This window comes from Cyanistes caeruleus, chromosome 1, assembly GCF_971803275.1.
Source record: "Cyanistes caeruleus chromosome 1, bCyaCae1.hap1.1, whole genome shotgun sequence".
NCBI classification, from domain to species: domain Eukaryota; kingdom Metazoa; phylum Chordata; class Aves; order Passeriformes; family Paridae; genus Cyanistes; species Cyanistes caeruleus.
Window position 1 is genome coordinate 139,234,157 of NC_141701.1, and position 16,217 is coordinate 139,250,373.

The 16,217-nt window shown below is 37.4% G+C and overlaps 1 protein-coding gene across 29 annotated transcripts in view; it reads right to left on the reverse strand.

The window, feature by feature from the left end:
• Positions 1 to 16,217, reverse strand: part of PARD3 (par-3 family cell polarity regulator) — a 487,559-nt gene that overhangs the window by 168,272 nt on the left and 303,070 nt on the right. For all 29 annotated transcript variants that reach the window (XM_086863442.1, XM_086863388.1, XM_086863514.1 and 26 more), the window contains 2 exons: positions 6,450 to 6,638; positions 5,807 to 5,977 (listed from right to left, as the gene is read on the reverse strand). In XM_086863442.1, the coding sequence (XP_086719568.1) occupies positions 5,807 to 5,977; positions 6,450 to 6,638 (360 nt within the window). The remainder of the gene's footprint in view (positions 1 to 5,806; positions 5,978 to 6,449; positions 6,639 to 16,217) is intronic.

Consider the following 16,217-nt stretch of genomic DNA (forward strand, 5'->3'; position numbering starts at 1 on the left):
ATTATCCAAATATAGGCATGCAAGCATTATGGGTGTTAAAGAAATCAGTATACAAATCTGCCATATATGACACTGCATCCAGAATGCTGAAGCTCTTCCTGTCACACAGAATTATTCTCCAGGCTTTCTTTTTATCTTCTTATCTGTGTACTGTAATTGTCCAAAATACTACAGTTTCCTTTTCCAACACACACTAGTCCGTATCAAGGCATCAATATCAAAGGTGTTAAAGAATCTAAATTTTCTTAAGTCTGGACTAAATTTTCATTTTGAAAAATTGAGAAAAGCTGAAAACTGGCTAAAGAACTGGACACAAAGATTGATCTTAAGGATGGATAAGAGTTGTAGATTCCCCTAGGAATCAGAGCTGGGAACAGCTTAAGTTGATAAACAGCTTTATCAATGAGTTGGAGATGGGAATGAACAGGGAAATCACTGTGTTTGGAGAAGATGCTAAAGACTTTTTGACAGTTAAATTCCAAAAGGTCATCACAAGACTAATCTAGTGAGAAGGAAATAAACAAACCTGTCACATAAATTTCAATGTAGGTAGTTAGGTAATGCATGCAGGAGAAAATGATGCTGAATATTTTATACTTGCATACATACTGGAAAAGAAAAGATGCTTGCTTGTTTCTTTTACAATGAAACCACACATTTGCAAAGTCTCTCACTGACCTATCAGTCAATTCATTTCATGAATGATGAGGTCCTTATAAGGTCTGTCATAGTTTGCTCATTTTCAAATGGAAAAAAAAATGAACAGACATGCAGGAGGAAATTTGGGGATCCACAGATCATTTGCAAACCTTCATTTCAGGCAGATTTGGCAAAACATTCATTCTGTCAAAAAAAAAGGGAGGTCTAGACAAGAAAAACCCCTGAAATTTCTCACTTTGAGGAAAATGGTGATGCTTTCTCACTTAATGGCAGACAAGTGCTGCCTGCCTGTGACATGAACAGAGTGAGTACGAGCAATCTGTGTCTCTAAGCTGTCCAGGTTGCAGGACTGAAAAGCGCAGGATTCCAAAAGTAACAATTACCTTTATTTTCTTGAATCAGCACATGGAGCTGCCAGCTGCAGGGATGTGCTTGGCAGTCATGCCTGAGTGCTGAGCACGTTCTGGAGATGCAGCCGCCAGCTGTTTGCCCATACAGGCTAATCATAACAGCATCACTAATTAACAGAACACAGCACAAGGAGCTCCACTGTTTTTCCTTAAATCTGAGCAATTTAGAAAATTTCAACCCTGAGTTCAAGATCTAAAAAGCTGATGGCCACTTCTTCTGAAAAATGAGGTGTTAAAAACTGGCCATATATGAATATCAAGTCCAAATTACTGTTATTCTCTCCATGTTTCCCACTGTTTTCACAGCTTTGGAAATGTGTCTTAGTCTCTCCATGCTTATGCAGGAAAGTTGAGTTAACAGCAAGGATGGAAACTGAAAACATAGAACAGAACTGAATGTTTAACTTTCTTGAAACTGGGGGCAAGGGAACCTCAGATGTAGCCAAATCCCAAATTAAATGTTTTTGTTACACTAATCTAACAACGTCCATCAAATATTCAGTGTGTGATTTTTTTCTGGAGTGGCTGAGATATTAAACACAGTTTTGCAAGGTTTGTAATAGTTGAGCTTGCAGAATTCTACATTGCTGTACTCTGTATAGACCCAATGCAAACAGGAGACAAACTCAGATGCACAGCTTTGGTGTGGAGTTCATTCATAACTAACACTCCATGCTTATATCAATATTTACTACAAGACAATTCACTTGAAAACCTGGATGGATTACACACTATCTCCTGGTGAGTCAATGAAAATTCTTTCTACAGGCAAATATTCAGCAAAACCACAGCAGCACAAAATCTCTTTTTACCTTCTAGGAAGTTTGTGGTCTCTTTTGACTCTACATTTTTGGAAAGCTTGATGATATAAATGATCTCCTCCCTGCTTCTCTGAAGTCAAGATAATACTCTTATGGTGTTTATGTACATTTATATTGTTATTATAATTGTTCTGAAGGCTTAGTTTACAACATGAGAACTTGTGAAGCTGTTTGAGTATAATGATGGCATGGGAAAGGAGTATCCAAGGTCACTTCACAAAGTTTTGAAGCAGTTTCATGTTCAAGATGCCAAAGAAAGCTCTCTGACAAAGACAGTGCCTCTGCAGCAGATCAGAAGCAACTGTTCCTGCCTGTCTCAACCCAGGACAACAGAGGTTGAGATGTCAATCACTTGTAGACAGCAAACAAAATACATAAAGTACACAAAAATCTCAGTCTAAATTGAAGCATGAAGAAACAACAATCTGCAGAACTGTGCTGCAGAATTAATTCTCCCTCCTGAACAATTCTTAGGGCTGATTATGACAATAGACATTAAAACCAAAAGAACAGTTTCATATCACTAACTGCCTTAAAAATCCAATTCAAACTCAGTTTTATTGAAGAAAGAAGCAGACTGTGTAGTCTATCTCAAAGGAAGTCAGTTTGACTTTGCAAATGCAAAGCAATTACTGGACTTGAAGGCAGGGGGGGAAAAAAGGACTTGGAATTTTTTTTTATCATCCAGATGTTTAGCACAATTATTTTTGCATTGGCATTATCACCCCCGTACAGATTTCCCTTTTGAGCCACTTGTGGGTGCTCCGTGGCATGGCAGGGAATCAGGCAAGGACTGACATACACTGGAACAGAGCAGAGCAAACACTATTCTTGGTGACACACAAAAGGGAATATAACCAGACAGTTCCACTTAACTGTAGTTCAGACGAACAAGAAACAAAGGTATTTTTTTGTCTACAAAGTGGGCACATACAACGCTGAATCAACAAAGGAAAGAAATCAGCTGAACAAGATATCTACTGGTTTTTTATGGTGATTCCTCTGAAGAACAAAAAGAGGGAGGAGCGCATAGAAAACACCAGAATATACTTTCTGAAAAGTTGAACATTTCTTTTTATATTTAATTAAACCAGTAAATTCCCATTTCTGAGGAGCTGGGAGTGTTTAGCCTTGAGTAAAGAGAAGGCTGAGGAGAGACCTTTTTGCTCTCTACGGCTGCCTAAAAGGAGGATTTTAGACAGGTGGGGGTTGATCTCTTCTCCCAAGTAACAAGTGATAGGACAAGAGGAAACAGTCTCCAGTTGTGCCAGGGAAGATTTAGACTGGGTATTAGGTAAAACATTTAGTGGAAAGTATAGTCAAGCTTTGGAACAGGATGCTCAGGGAAGTGTCTGAGTCACCATCCCTGCAGGTCTTTAAAACGTGCAGATGTGGCACTTGGCAACATGGTTTAGGGGTGAACTTAGCAGTGCTGGGTTAATGGTTGGAGTCAGTAATCTTCAATCTAAATGATTCTGTGCTTCTATGGTGATAAAAAGTGGGAGTTATTAAGATATGGGTCTCCCCTTTTTAGTCTTTTGCTTCTAATTTGCAAGCCGCTGAATTTGCCGTCAGTCAAATGTAATTTCTTTTTAGTTCTAATACTAAAAATCTTTCCTGGTGGCTGTTACTGGAATGTTCCAAGGGGACAATTTGTATTCCAGTACATCTAAGTGATCTATGTTGCTGAATTAAGCATAATACAGCCACGGTTGCATGACATGGCCAACCACTGAGGCGATGCTGTCTCCAGCCAGCTCTCGGGCCACAGAGCACTACTGAGAGACTGACTGAATGCCAGACTCATATATGGTATTCCTGCAACATTCAGAAATAACATTATCACAGCTTATCAGTACTACATCAGCTCAATACTACCTGAAATTTAAATGGATAACAATCTTGAAGAAGGATATAGGGTTTAATTGCAAAATACCAAGAAAAAACACTCTTTGCTTTTCATTTCATTGAAGTCTGGGCATAGCAAGACTTCCAGAAAAGTGACTTCTTGCATACTGCCAGTTCAGCAGGTAAACAGCTTTATGTCCATGCAAGTCATCCTTTCATCATATTAAAATATAAAAATGGTATTGGCATCAAATTTCCTTTGGATGAGTGTGATAAAAGCAATTCCTAGGAAAAATTACATACAGAAGTTACTTTGTAAAGATGATCACTACAGCAATAGTGACATATCAGTGCTTTCCTAATCATTATGGTTCATCTTGCCAGCTTCTTAAGGAGTTGGGAAAATGCACAAAAAAGGGTGAAGGAGGCCCAGAAAGACAGGGTCTATCCTGCCCTTGTGCAGGTACACTTCAGTGTATCTAAATCTGTTTCCACAATCAGTTCTTTTATCTTGAAGCACATATACTGCAGCCAGCTGGGCTGCTTTGGGCACATGATTTCTGCAAAATAAATCATACTAAATGTCAAGCAGATATAGGGGACCAAGCTGTTCTTGAATGAGTAAAAAATGTGTTGGATTCAAGAAGAAATGTCTTTGTTTCATCGCTGCTAGATTACCTCCTTCATGTTTGCAAACACTGTCTGGAATAATTCAATTGAGAAGATTTTCACTAGAAAAAAAGGGATCATCTTCTAAATCTTTTTAGAAAAAAAAATAAACACAGAAACAGTCTAAAGTATTTCACCCTTTTTATATAGTAACATGAAGTAGCATTGGAAATTGGGTAAAAATAAGGAACAGTCTCCAAAGGATGGTCTGAATCAGGGCTAGATAAGGTCTTCATCACATACAAAAAGGTCAGAATTCCTTCAACACTAAGCAAAAAACACTCAAGCTGGCTTTCTAGCAGTGTGCATATATAAATGTGTGTGTACAAAAGCTTTGTATAAGCAGTTAATGAAGACGAGCTTAACACTTTAAAAAAGCGTAGTTGTCTTTTTCAGACATGATTTTATAATGCACTATGGACTGATTTTTCCTGAAGATTAGATTTATGCATTAAAAAGCAAACCATTCTTTTTTCCCCTAGGCAGGAGCACCGATACTAAACCAATTTGTGCACATCGTTTTTGAAGCATGATGATCAAGAAATAACATTCCTGATAAGACCTAACTATATTAGCAAGAGTGAAAGAATTGACTTTTAGATTTCTAAAGAAGACATGCTTTTCTGACATGCCATTCAGCTTTATCCTATTTAACTCAGTCCTTTCTCCCATTTATTCTGAAGTCTAATTCAGCCCTCCACAGCATCTACAGTCCTTCTCAGTATATGTCCAGATATTCCTACTATATAGCATTACTTACATTAAATAGAAAATAAGTTATTGGAAATCATTAATGTATTTCAAAACATCAACACATTAACATTGCAGAAGACAAAAGTAGCAAATAATCAGAAGAATCACCACTTCACCCTGAATTCCGTAGTTCAACCTTCCCCACAATTAAGGCCAAGACACTACACAGTTAAATTCCAAAATGACTGAATTTTTTGTATAAAGTTTTGCAGAATCTATACACAAAATTTTTTTTTAGATAATATATAGTAATGAAATATAAGAGCTCTACTCTTATTTAAAAAAATGAAGTGAGAAAGAAACAAGTCAGTTAACACAAAGTCTATAAATGAAAGATCTAATAGACCTCTATAAAAAACTCTGCTGAACAAAAATCACATAAACAGTGAGATCCGATTGCAAAATCAATATAGTTTTATTCAGTGTTTCCTGTTTTTCATTGACAAAAATAACCAAAAGAAAAACTTTATTGATCAGTAATAATGTTAGCATGTCCAACACTGAAATTCAGATCATTTTGTAATTCTCTCTTTCTTTAGCTTCTCAGATATTATTTTTCAAGTCTCAGAGGAAACATGACATCTCCTGTAAACACAAATGCCTCAGAAGTGAAAATTGCCAATCCCAATATCAAAAGCTTATTACCTCATTGCATTTACTTATTCGCCTCGCCACAATAAGCTGAATCATTCCTCGTTTGTTTCCTTCCGTAGACATGGATCTCCTTAAGGTTTCCATAGCATCTTGATTTGTTTTGCCCAATAATGATTCTCCATTAACTGCTATTAGTTGATCATTCACTCGAAGCCTGCCATCCTGGAAAAGTAAAAATTATAGATAGTTACATAAAACACACACAAAGGAAGCTTTGTCTACTGCAGAGAACTAAAAAAAAAAAAACACATCAAAAGAAAAATATTCAACCAACTATACTTAGTCCTAAGGGTTTATGGCCAAATGAACACTGCAATAATAGCTTCCATTGCAGCCACTATAGGAAATGTCTATTCCAATTACAGATTTGCACTGAAAGCTATTATCATAACCTGTTTGCTCAAACAGCATACTAATGGAACTGTACTGGAGACAGCTCGTTCTTTCCCGAATCGGTTCTGGCTGTTTAAATCCTGGGATGCACAAACAAGTGAGTAAAAATCTAAATGTTACCTCTGATAGTGTAATTGGAGAACACTAGAGATCTCATTCTTCTTAGATTTATGGTTATTTTTCAAAATAACTTATTATGGAAAACTGAGGAAGACCAAAGTACATAGGTATTCTCTCTTACCTTGGATGCTGCTCCACCATTAATAATGGACTTGACGAAGATTCCTAAATCGGCATGGTTTTCTTTTGACCGGTTACCTTTGACACTCACGCCAAGCCCAGCTGACCCAGAGTCATTCAGTGGAACTTCAAAAGTCAAGAATTCCCTGGTGCCATCAGGTGTGAGGACAAGCTCCTCTTCTTCTGCTTTCTGTTGGGGAGATTAGCATGGGATTATAGAATAGCATTTCTCTGGGAATTATTTTCCCCCTACAGCTATTAGCATTCAAAACTCTGCTTTTTACTACAGTGCCACAATATTTTACACAGTAATTATGTGAAGAAATGTGCAGAAATAGTGTATTTTCAATCACCTCCAGCTGACGCCTAGGTTCAGAAACAAATTTGTGCCTAAGTGCTTCTCTCTCTAGTAAAGTAATTGAATCACATGTCATTACTGAATCTGCCATCAATACTGACTCACATATAAGCTGCTATTTCATTAGCCAAAAGACAGTTTTATCAGAAATATTTTCCTACTTGCAAACCTACAGAATTTTTAAAATACCATCATCATCTATGGAGATTTGCAGTCTTAGGGAGAAACTAGTGCAAGAAAATAAATTAAGAAATCACTTGTTCACCTCATTTTATTTAAAACTATCTGTTTTAGGAAAAAACAGAAAACTACACAGCTGAGATCTACAATAGCACATCTCTCAGCTATTGCCAGGCTTATCATCAAATCCAGCTCTGAGTGCCCGTTTTCCTAAGTTTCCCAGCTCTGCCCTTCACCTCTGTCCTCTTACCCACCTCTGGATCTTTGCTGTCTTCAACACCCAGTTTTAGCCTGGCTGGGAAAATCCCAGGTTTTAAGCACCCTGAATTACAGCTGCAGTCCTGCCACAGCTGCCAGCATGGAGCTGCTCAGTGACACCTTTCCGTGCACCCAAAAGCCACACGAGCACAGGTGACCAGCCTCACACTTCACCTCCTGCCAAATTCAGGGTGGCAACAGGCTGGGACCAGAGGCCTTGCAGAGCAGTGCCACACATGGGGCAGCAGCATGGACACAAGGTATCAAAGTGGCCATGCCCTGAGGAGCAGTGCTCATGCACAAGAGACTTCTGCCAACAGGAGGGACAGGTGGGACAGGCTGTTCACCAGCCCTATCCCTTACAGTAGATGCTGGTCACTTGTTTCTGATCCTCTCTCAAATCTAACCAAGTGACTATAACCACTTTTGGTTATAATTTTATCAATCAAAGAAAAAAGTCATGCCCTTAAAGGCAATTCTCTGCAAAAAGATGATTCTGAACCCGAATGTGCTGGGCCTTTTTTTCTCCCATATGAAGGATAAAGAGTAAGAGAACATACAGCAGAAGTTTCACACACTAACGTCCAGCATCGGCAGTTCTTCTCTGAAAGAATTAATCTAGCCAAATTTTCATGATCTTAGCAACATGTCACCTCTGTTTCTGACACTGATTTTATACCAACTTTTCCCATATCACTGATCTATTTGCAAAGCTCACTTACATGAGTGAAAAGACATATGAGAAGTTAAAATGTGTCTGCTGAGCTGTCCCTGTTTCTTAAGACTTGAGGAAATGCAAACACAGCCTATGGGAAAGATAGATGTGAAAGCCATGTGGAGTACAGCAGACTGAGATGATCAATTTGGGCACAAGCATGCTAGTTGTGTCACCATTGACCTAGAAATGCAGTGCAAAAATGTCACGTGGGAAGGCAGTCAGACTGCTGAGAGAGCCGCAACAGCTGAGGGAAGAAAAACAGGAGCTCTATCTTTTCCCACTTGGTTAAAAGTGTGAACTTCCATGTGTTCACCAGCCCTTCTCCTTGCACTAGACTCCTTTTGTTTATAACTAAGCACAACAGTTCATCAATTAAAAAAAGAAAAAAAATCCAAAAATACCACAAAAACAACCACCAACCAAAAAATTAACACCCCCTATCAACGTGCCATAGCTAAGCTGGCTTGCTTGTGAATCCCTATTCAAACACATCTCTTGGCCACACAAAATAGCATGATTGGTGCTAAGTATGAGGAATGGAAAGGTGTATTGTGTCCAGAAAAACACTCTATTTAAAAGATGTTTCCCAAATTATGGGAAAAATTACCACCCTAATTTTCCTGCTTGGCTCACAGAAGCATTAGGTCCAGCACAAATTTAAATCCACGTTTTGTCGAGAGGCTGCAGAATAAAACAATCTGAGACAGATGCATGTTATATTTTAGTTTCTGCAACACTGATCACTTTCATATTCCTTAAAAAATAGTAGTAGAAATACAGCTTGCGAGCAAAAAAGAGAGATAAAGCCAAGGTAGGATGAATGGCTTATCCAAGAAAGCAGATATGCTTACTGAATTTTTCTTTACTACTGTTAACATAAATTTAGAATAAATTGCTCTCTTCCTACAGCATTTCCTAATCTTCAAAAAAATCCACTGAAACTTCAGGCAAAGCAGTCTCCCTTCCAGGGCAGAAAACTAAAGAACTTCCTTGCACAGCCTGTCAGGTGCATTTCTGTATGACAAAGGGTCAATTGGACTGAGCATCTCACAAGCATCCCCAAAGACTTGGCTAATGGCCTCTACCCTACTTCTCTTCAGCGAGACCAAAGAGCTGCATTATCAGCTCAGTACTGGTTTCAATGTGAGGCTAACACTTGCTTGTTTCCTGCAATCTTGAGTAAGGAAATAAGGCAGTATCAAGCTACAGACATCCGAGTGTGCAGGTGAAACGTGAGGCCAAAACCTGGAACAAAGTACTCCATAGCTGTACGAGCGAGCAGATCACGCTCATGAAAAAATGAGAAACAGCACCTCAGCACTGGATCAGAAGTACCCAAGGCATCAGAAAATTGCTCAACCAAGGAAGAAAATTATCATTACTAGGCTATGGCTAAATTTCTTTAGGGACTTCATAGGGTATCTACAGTTTTTCCCACCTAAGCACACTTGCTTTACCAAAATATTTGTGTCTGGAATTTTAAGGAAATAAGAAGCCTTTTGCCCTATAGACTCTGTGTGACACCTGTCAGTCTCATATGCTTGAATGTAGAGTTTAAAAATTAAAAAAAAGTAGAAAAAATGTGAAAAATGTGGTTTTCAATAAAAACTGAATTATTAACTTTCAAGGGCTATGGATATGAAAGCAGCAAACTTAACATTTGGGCCACACCATGGTATCAAAGAAGGTTTTATTTACTATGTATAGTAAAATATATGTAAGATATATATGTAAGATATATATGTAAGATATATATAGATATATATATATATATAAATATATAAATATATGTTATATATAAGATATATAATATTATATCAGTAATGATATATTGAATCAAACTTCATAAGACAAACCTTGCAACAGGACCATATAGTGACAAGGAACCTCTAAGCTTGTCATAAAGAAGCCAATCACAGAGAAAGGAGCAGGAAGGTTCCTACTATCATGATATTTTGAACCAAAGTTGTAAAGACAAAATCAAAACAAAAAAAAAAAAACAAAAACACCAACCAGCAAAATCTCATAATGACTGAATCCTTTGTTCTCCAAAGCCCTTTAGAGTATAGAAACATTACAAGTACAGCAACTCTCCCCAATCAATATAAAAGCAGCTATTATTAAACAGTAAAATTTTCACTGAAATTGTGTTGAACATTAAATATTTAAATGTAACAAATCACAGAAATTCCCTAATATGTCTATGAGACAGCATAAAAATGCACTAAAAATCTAAAATGCAGCATTAAAAATTTTCAGCTGAGAACAAAGTCACTTCTTAATTGCAGTAGTTTCCATTTGATCTTGATAGTCTCTAAATTAACAGCTTCACCATGTCAATCAAACACCTCAACACTACTTTCATGATTAGTTGATCTGTAGGAGAAATATATTCCGTCATATATTTTGACAGGCCAACAGTAAACATTCAAGCAAAATTATGTACTGTGAACCCTGAACAACAATATTCAACTCCCTTAAGATTTTTCACACACTATATCCAAAACAATTAACAGCAGAACAATATTCTGTTCAGACAGAGGCTGCTGAGGAAAAGGTCATCTGAAATAACTTCAGTTGGATGAATGAAGCTGTTCAAGTATGTAATTTGTAATAAAAATTAGATTGGTGATAAAATATGTAGGTAACTTTTTTGGCTTCAACATCATATTTAGCATCAATTTATGCTAAACAACATTTGAGATAAGTATTTTTAATTTTTTAATTTTTAATTTTTAAATACAACATAAATATATTGTAAATTTAAAGATAAATTTCCTGAGTAGAGCAGACTTATGGCAGTGTTTTGATATATACAGAGATTAAATAAAGTCATATGATAATCAGGGGGGGAATTGTTTTTCTCTTCCATATAATATTATCTTCTACATAAGCTCTGATCTGATCATAAAATCAGATTTAATTTTATAAACAATATTAAAATAGACTTTGACAGTTAAGAGTACCATTAGTTTTCTCATCATACTAGTAACAGCATCTCCTCTTTATACTTTTATCATAATATGAAAGAATAAGTTGTGTTGGAAGGGACCTTCAAAGATCATCAAGATGAACTCCTGGCCCTGCCCAGGACACCCCAAGAGTCACACCCTGTGCCTGAGAGCATTGTCCAAATGCCCCTGGAACTCTGTCAGGCTTGGTGCTGTGACCACTTCCCTGGGGAGCCTGTTCCAGTGCCCAGCCACCCTCTGGGGGAAGAACCTTCTCCTGATATCCAACCTAAACCTCTCCTGACACAACTTAAGGCCACTGCCTTGGGTCCTGTCACTGGGCACCAGAGAAGAGATCAGACAATGAGGTCTCGCCTCAGTCTCCTCTTCCCTAGGCTGAACAGACCAAGTGACCTCAGCTGCTCCTCACACAGCTTTCCCTTAAGACCCTTCACCATCCTTCTTGCTCTCCTTTGGACACTCTCTAATAGCTTCAGAACTTTCTTATCCTGCAGTGCCCAAAGCTTCACATGATTTCCAAGGTGAGGCTGCACCAGTGAGGAGCAGAGCAGGACAATTCTCTCTCTGAGGGTTCATGTTTTCCACACTGCTGCTTGGGACTTCTTCCTCTGCAGGACCTCGTCAGGGTTCAGCTGGTGAGTAAGCAGCATGACATGCATGAAAACAGAAACTGAACAGCAAAAAATACCTTCCTCCCACCTTGGGAAGAAGCAATTTTCAGTCAAGTTAGGACAGGTTTCCTATGTGCTACAAATCTGGCACCATTCTCTCCAGAGAAGTTAATTCTCCTGCAAGCTTAGACCTGCTGCCTTCTCAGCAGTTACTCAGTCACTGAAACTTGTGACTTTGTATACATTACTTTGTACACATTACTTTGTCACTATGTATACAAAAATGTTCTCCTGCTCCCTTTCACCGGGCAATTAATGAACTCTGCATCTCCACTCTTGAAGGGCAACCTGTATTTCCAAGTTATATATACACCACAACGATGACATTCATATGATTAATTAACTATAGCACAAACACTACCTAACAATTTGAATGATCCCACTGACTATTCAATTTACCTGTCTCAAGTTCTGTGTCCAGACTTCTAACATTACAGCAGTATTAGCCACTGTTTAAATACTATTTTGTTAATCTATCAACCTTTTTCCTCACAAATGTGTAAATTTACAATTGAAGTTTACAATTCATCTAGATGCAAAACCTGAAGTTCTCAAAAGATGAATTTGGTGGTGGTAAGAGTTCCAACACAACAGCTTTTTCCAAGATATTTTCAGTCTTTAAAAGATTTTAATGCAGCATCCATTATTTAATTCTTTCTGATACGGTACCCACAATACTAAGGAATCATAAGCCCTATAGATTGGGAAACCAATAAAACTTGTCTCTGCATTATTGTATCACAAAATAGAATGCAGCAGGATATCTGCAAGAGAGATTGCACTTAGCTATTGTGTAAAGACATTCTTCACATCAGGGATGACTCAAACTGTTCTGTCCTTCAAGTTAAGTGGGTGACACTGCTGTCTTACCAGGTCACCCTCTACGCTGAGGTACACAAAAGAATGATGATTCACTCTCACCCTATGCCATCACATATAGAAATGTAGAATACATGAAACAAACAGCTCTAAGGAAACAAAACTGCTTCTTTGGTCAACAACTGTTTTGTGGGGGGTGATGTTTAGTATTTATAAAAATGTAATGTGTTACTGCTGGAGGTACTGAAAACAGAGCAATGTAGGTGGCCTGAAACACACCTCCTTAACAACAGTTGAGGCCCCTCCTTGGGAGATCTAACTGAGAACTGGTTCATCCCACCATGGGTAGACATTAAATAAAAATGTAACTAGAGCAACCCAATCAGCACAGAAGATCCTGCCTACTGATCCAGTAGTGGCAGGCACACTCCAACCCAGTTTTTGCCTGAAATACAAGGCCATTTATTCTTTTTTGCTTGTGTTTTTAATCAAACAGTTGTGCTGCATTGTAGGTTTTGAGAAACTAAAGTATCTACTTACCTAGTTATAAAATTATACAGGGTTTAAGCCAACTAAACTACCAGAATTCTTATCTTGCTTTCTTTTTTTAGCTTTTCTTAGACTAAGAATTTTAATATCTGTCATATGTTAGATAAACACTAATGAATCTTATTTGCCTGTATACTTTGCTCATTATTCATATTAGCAAAGTAAATATGTCACATCTGGCAAAGATTGCATTCATTCAAATCCAACAGCAGCTGCTAAATATCAAAAACTAGATCTGAATTCTGAGATTTTATGGGAAATGTGCTCTGCTTTAATCTTAATCCCATCAAGGAACAGTTTTTTGAGTATTAGATGTGGATTAACTTTGGTAAATATTTATAAGCAAAAAATGCTAGCTCATGAAAGTACTGTAAAACAGCCCCACTGTATTTCCTGTTATGTCCATTTTAAGGATTTAATTTAATATCAAAAAAGCTGTTCCACATTCAAAAATAACTTCAGTTTAAAGGTTTGGATGGATTAAGAAATGATTTAGAAAAAAATTAAATGCTTTTCCAAAGCACAAAAATTCTAGCATGTGATTTTCATTTAGAATGGAAATCAAAGCTCTGCAAAAGCCTATGTTTAAGTACATCCACATGTTTGTTACTTCTGTCTATAGGAAATCTATTGCTCCTCTATACTTACATTTCTCTCCCTAATGTCAACACTCTGATCTGGGCTGTCATAGAAACTGGTTTAATTAAAAGAGATTCTACATTTCAAAAATTGATCAGACCATTAAAACTACGTTCTGTTACTTCTTACTCTCAGAACTAGCCCAAGAGGGGACTATTCTGTTGCAGGTATCATAATGACTGTACTTTATTCAGGCCAACATTCTCTGCTCAAAACTGCTCCTATTCAAACTCTGTGTTCCTACTGTATGTCCTGAAACAAAAACATGTGATTGTAATGCTAAGCCCGTTTCTTTACACTTTGCTTATCCTAGAGAAGTGAAAACCAAGGGATTAGGTACACAGCAGGTGTCTGTTCTGCCAAAGAAGCCCATAAAGCTACAGCTCTCTGCACTATCCCTTCTTCAAGAAAAACTTCAATGCCCAACACACTAATGACAGAGAGATCCCTAAAAATCCTTATACTTCTCTCCCTGGCCTATCGGATTTACAAGACCTGAAAGACTAAAGAAAGAGGTAGTGTCTGGAAAAGACAGATAGGAAAAACAAGTTAAAAAAGAAATAATGCCTTTTTAGAAATCTATGGCAAGAAACACATTCCCCACTAAGTAATGACAGTAGGGAGCACCTCAAAGGATCTCAGTCCTACTTCTGCTGCTGACTTTCAGGCAACCATAGCAAACCATTTCATCTCGCTATTTTCCTTGCATTTGATATCCAGGGAGAATCAACACCAAGAGTCTAAAGGCAGTGATGCAGTAAAACAAGGTTTGCACCAAATCAACAGGTTTGCACACATGGATGTGGCTTCTGGATGACTGCAATGGTGGCACTAACACAACCCTGTCACAGTGGAGAGACACGTATGTTGTCTTCCATGGAACTGGGGATTTTTCAGCAAGTGTCTTCAATGACAGTGCTCGGAAAGCAGCCACAGCTGCCCTAGGGTGCTGCACAAAGCCAGTTTAGATGTGCCACACCACATCCCAGGTAAATCACTGGCTGCTAACAGTCAAAACTGAGCCTGAGGGTCAGTTCTAAGCAGAGTATCATGCAGAAGTTTATGTGGCTTATCACTGAATGTTCCAGGAAATTCAGACTGGTCAAAATGCACTCATGATTACAGCCACTCAACTGTTGTATTAATTATTCACTAGGAATTAATGTCTTATCTCCAGTCATAAATGTGCCAGAACATGCAATACTAGAGTATCTGCTATGGTAAAAGATTGAAACCACGACAGTACCTTGCAGAAATCATACATTCATTACCTATTTCTTTCATATGGACAGCAATCTGTTTCTTATGTCAAAACTTTATTAAAATTATTAACTGAAACCACTCAAAATTGCACTAAAAATGCTTTTAGCACATTGCAATCACACTTATGCCTCACACACATTTTTTATCTTCTTTTAGAAGACAAAAAGTACAAAAATATATCTGCAGCATTCCTAAGCACCATGAAGTAAATAACAGCATCAGCTTAATCATCAGTCAGACATAGCCTCTTTCAATAGAACTCTGTATCTGTTGATAACAGCACTGCTGGTGGTAGAGTCTGACATTAGTCCATCTATGATCTTGGCTCAATGTCCAGACATTTGGATCACCAAGCTGAAGTTCTGTATAGGTGCTAAATAGGAAGTGGTGGGAACTTATTACAGCTTTTAAAAAACATCTATGGATACATCCCTAGTGACTAGGTATCTTGAAGTAATACAAACAGCTTTTGAGAAAAAGACAAACACACATGCACTCAGAATACATCTTCTTAAAGCTCAACACTGATCATGCTTTTTTTCCACAAGAATTTTCTATCCAATAATCAATACAAATCATGTATTTTCTAGGCATTTGCTAGTATTGCCTCTCATACTCACAATATGAAAACTTACAAACAAAAAGCATACAAAACTAAGTATTCATTAGTTCTTACAAAATGCCTCTGACAGTATCACCCCTTCCCCATAGGCAATGAATTTTTGCATTAAAAGGGTAGCTAGCTGATTTACTCAGTCACACACAGAAGAATAAGGTAAGAACAGCAATTGGACCTGAAAAAACACAGTGATCAAAATGAAAGTTAGATAATAACTATAATACCAGATGTATGAGTTCAGAAGAAAATAAAAAGCAATCCCACTTGCAATTTCTATCCGTGCTGCTAATCATTTATATATTGTTCTAACACACCAGCACTCTTGTTATGTCACTGTTACAAATCCTGCACTCAAATTCATAGCATTCTGCTCACTTACAGCAATTTGACAGAAAAACAAATGAGAACAGAAAACTGAAGCTTTTCCATGCTTCTGAGTGCAACAATCATGAAATGAAATCCTGAATTCTAACTCTGAATCTCTTCTTATCAACAGACAACACTCCTTAGAAAATACTTACTCATATGATAATTATTATTTTTCTAGCATTATGGTTACATGAAATTTAACTTGCTGTTTCTGAATTCAGAAAACAAACAGTGAATGACTATTGTAAAAGCAAAATATTACTGAAAAGTATCAACCTTCAAAGAGTATGAGGAAAAATTAATTGGCAGATGTTTTACATAGCATAATTAACAGTTCATTTCAATGCACTGTAA